This window comes from Bidens hawaiensis, unplaced genomic scaffold (assembly GCF_021521415.1).
Source record: "Bidens hawaiensis isolate Kalapana, Puna unplaced genomic scaffold, B.hawaiensis_p1.1 tig00080984_1, whole genome shotgun sequence".
NCBI classification, from domain to species: Eukaryota; Viridiplantae; Streptophyta; class Magnoliopsida; order Asterales; family Asteraceae; genus Bidens; species Bidens hawaiensis.
The window spans coordinates 6321-10915 of NW_027506759.1; the positions used below are offsets into that span (position 1 = coordinate 6321).

General features: G+C 32.1%; 1 protein-coding gene across 1 annotated transcript; it reads right to left on the reverse strand.

The window, feature by feature from the left end:
* Positions 1-3532: 3532 nt before the first annotated feature.
* On the reverse strand, positions 3533-4060 carry LOC143618505 (uncharacterized). Its single transcript, XM_077090703.1, has one exon. It carries the CDS (start codon positions 4058-4060, stop codon positions 3533-3535), a length of 528 nt encoding a protein of 175 aa, XP_076946818.1.
* Between the last annotated feature and the right edge of the window lie 535 nt (positions 4061-4595).

The window sequence follows — 4595 nt, forward strand, 5'->3', positions numbered from 1 at the left end:
CTACATCTAATAATTGTTTTGAAAAGGCTATATTTGTAAAATTACACATTTTTTTCTTTTCCTTTCCTTTCCTTTCATTTAAACTAAAGAATGTAATTAACTATTTCTTTTCTTCCCCTTTCTTTCATTTTTCATTAAACTTGAGAATGCATTATATGCATGTACTTTCTTTTCTTCTCCCATCCTATCCAATCTTATATTTTCCTTTATTTTAATTAAAAACTCGAGAACGCAGAAAGTATTTGGTTTACAAAAATGTTTTATCTGATTACAATTATTATAAAACTGAGCCATCTTCATGTAGCAAGCATCTAATTTCTTCAATGATTCTAATTCCTTGCTACTGTCGCTTAACTTGTTTTCCTGAAATATGGGGAAAATACGTCAGCGATGACGATGTGCTCCGAACACGTTAACTCAAAAATCATTTATATGAACCTAGTTATTCCTCTAGGTATCTAATGATTCGGCCCGTCTGGCAAAGGAAATAAAAAAGTTAAATTATTTATATATATATTTAGTTCATACTCGAAACAATCAACAGCCATATAGGGATCTGTCACCCCATGCAAACTCTTTTAAAACTGACTTAATTATTTTTGTAAAGAGTTTAAACGTATTCACCTTTGTTATGATTAGTACTTCCATTGATTTATTCTTGTGACTTACCTTAGATATGTAGTACGAGAATAACCTTGCATAAATATCTACATCAACGATCTAACTTCAGAACTTTAGTCTGTTTTGCGTAGCTTTAACCTTGATAAAACATTTAGATCTTTAGTCTTTATGTTCATTTACCAATTATGTGATACGTTACTTCTTAATGAACAAACGTCTATGTTAGGTTTCTTATTCAATAAGAAACATTAATTTGATTATACCCTCTATATGTAAAACTTTTATGTTTCTTAGTAATACATGAACTTTATTTTGACTATAATCTTTGCATATGAAAAGCTATGGCTAAGCTTAAATTTGATTAAGGTCTAGGCTATACACCCTACTAGGGTTTAATTCATAATAATAAAATACTTAAACAGAACCCCTACCTTACACGGGACTTAGAGTTAGACATCTAGGATTAATCGAGCAACACTTCTACTCTATATCACGCACTAGGGGTTAAATTGTTGAAACATTAGATATTCGCAACTCGGGCAGGCTTCCTGATGTTATGTGTATTTTTAGAAAGGCATGGTTGGGATGCTTTGTGTAACATTTGCTATTTTTCAAACAAGAAAAAAACCCGACCCATTTTAAATTTTTGATTTTCATGAATGATTTTTTTATTATGATATTTATCATTGATTTGTATTTGTTAAGTTACAACCTCGATTTCAAAGCCATATTATTATTATTATGGGTTGAGTTATAATAAGAAGATTAGTTTTCCTATGAAGGATAGGAAATAATCTTTTCCATTCATTTGAGAATTGAATGGTTGAGATTAGATTAGAGAGATCATCAAGTGTAAAACAAGGGTAAGGGCATAATATGGATAACACATTTGTTGACTTTCTCTCTCCACATGCAAGGCACATGTCAAATTCCCTCATCATTTTAAAACGTCAATAACTTTTTTATACGACATTTTTTTTTCAAAACAATTTCACCATAAAAACGAGTGTTTTTTTATCTTTTATATGAGTACCATATTGTTTTATAAAAATAAAAAAAAAATTCACGGGTTTTTACAAAGTGTGTTGTATCATAATTGTGTTTTACAAAATTGTGTTATACAAATGTGTTTTATTTTTTCATAGTGTTTTTTTGAATTGTGTTTTTTACATTGTGTTTTCATTGTGTTTTTGTCATTGTGTTTTTATTTTCATAGTGTTTTTTCCATTGTGTTTTTTACATTGTGTCTTTTCATTGTGTTTTTCATAGCGTTTTATTTTCCGGCGAAATTTCTGAAGAATTTTCCGGCGAAATTTTTGAAGACTTTTCTGGCAAGGTGGTGGCGGTGGGTGGCGGTGGGCGGTGGTGGTTGTAGGAGATAAGTGAAAATTTAAGTGGGTTTTAATTAAATGGGTTTTTGAAATTAAAGTAAGTAGGTTTTCAATATTAAGGTATTAGACAAAAATACCCTCCTTCCTAGCCTTCTTAGAAAAATCAAACTTCTTATCTGATCCTTTCTCTATATTATTATTATTATTATTATTATTATTATTATTGAATCTTAAATAATTCATTTAAAGTTATTAAAATTATTTTTATATGTGCAAATACTTGAATCTATGTTCATTTCATTATTTACATGTGTAATCGTTAATTTGACACGTTGAACCGAGTATGTCTAGATTAATATTTTAACATGTAACATAAATAATTATGGTCATCTTAAATTATTTTTATCCTAAGTATTTCATTTGACGTCTTTTATTAAAAAAACATATCTTTAGCATATTCCAAATACAACTTTAACCTATTTTTAATCATAACTATAAATACACCCTTATTTTCATCTTATTTCCTTTGCTCATTCTTATTCTCTTCTTCTCTCTCTAATAATAGTTCTTTCGTGTGTTCATGTTAAAATCACAAGGTAGGTATAAACTTTTGTTCCTGTTCATGTTCTTTTGTCTTTGTTCTTCTTTTCTTCTTATTTTCTTATTGTTATAATGATTCTAACCACATAACTATATGTATGATACCGCCTAATCTATACATTATGGTGTATAGGGTGGAGGAGGCAAAAATCATAAGGTTGCAAGATGATCTTGAAGTTTTTGTTTGTTTGTTTTATTTATTTTGATTCAAGAACCATAAGGATTTTAATGATACATCACCAAGCATATTGTATTTATCATACCACACGTGGTTCATAATTTTCTTTATCAAATTCTATTTCAAAGCATCAAAAAACATTGTTGTTTATAATATTCCAGATTTGATAACAGATTTATTCGACAAAGGTTGAGAAATAACTTGGTCATAAAAAAATAGAACGATGCACGGCCAAAGCCAATCATTAACCTTATTAAGTTACGATTCATGACTACAACTTATAAGTTAGAAATTTGATATTGATAACCATAATAAATAATATTTGTAGTATACATTACCCTGTTACACTAAACATGTCCTACATATATACATGTAAGCATATATAAATAGAAAAATAAATCATCAAAGGTTACACTATTGTTAAAGAGAACAATCATAGAAATACACGACTCTTCAGTCAATAACTTTTTGATTCCAAATAAAGGGGACATCGACCACGTCCCCTACTACCCGAATATCCCGCACAATATGGAGAAGGTTTCAAAGGATGATCCAAGCCCACATAACAATGAATGAATACAAATAATACAATAAAAGATTTACAAGATAGTAGATCATTACAAAAACATAAGAACTTTGAATGTTAATGCCTCACCAACAATACAATAAAAGCTTTACAAGCTCACAAAACAATAAAAGATTCACAATTAATATAACATTAAGATTCACAAATAATGACGTGTCCTATATCCTCCATAGCAATATTTAGAACTTTTGTCTTTGACGTAGTTCATGTAATTTCTCAGCCTAAAGAGATACATGGCCCGTTCTTCAAAAGAGAGTAGTACTCCTTAACGTATATTAAAAAGAGTGCAATAGCAAGTCCCGAGATTATGCATGGCAATATGTTGTTACGATATAGAAGGAAAGTGCCGGAAAGAAAGGCAGCGGTCGAGGCTGCTAATGATGCAAAAAGCGCTTCTTGACCAGCCAACCATCTTTCTAATAATATTTCCTTGTGGTGTTCATAGCGAGCAAGGATGACGGATATGAATATGAGCATTGAAATTCCAGCCAAGAGAAAGGATATGGCTTCCAATAGTATAAACCATACGAAAATGTTGTTTTCACGGAATATAGGGAGTCCAATGTTTTGATCAAAACCACCAGGAATTGAATAAAGTATTGAAAATCCTATGGTACATACAAGCGCAGCTACCACCATCGATTGATTAATAGTTTGACATATCCAGTCTGTACCACTGGAAATTACTTTCTTATGGCCCATTATGAATTGCTCTTCAGGTGTATGGCCTGCTTTGTTTCTCATTTGAGTATAACCAGGAGGGAGTGTACGCTCTACATCCTACAAGGAATATTAATTTGTACAATCGATTAACAAGAGGGCATCATTAGTCACTAAATTAGCAATACTTAACTACAACTTATTCTGCAATATATGTTCAATTTGAAAATACAGAAAAGAAACAAAGCAATAAAACACCAACGAACAATAATGAAGAGGTAGGTCCCAGCAGGGCTCAGTTGGTCCCGCATGACTCACCTTGAACAGGGATGTCTGCGCAAAGACCATCTACTCCCGCAGGACCCACCATGCTCAGAGAAGCCTACGCGCAGTATGCAAGCTGCATACGCAGGGAAAAGCCTCCCAATGGTAAAGTAACCCGCCTGTTCCCGCAGTTGCGGATACAAGCCATCAGGGAAGGCTACCCGCACAGCATAGCTACACGCATAAGGCTTAACACTTACAAATATTCAGTGTCACCTGAAAGAATGAGCAAAGGCGGGAGGGGGAAAACTCCCGCCAAAATGGGCCAGTCCGTATGATGGAGGATCTTTTGCGT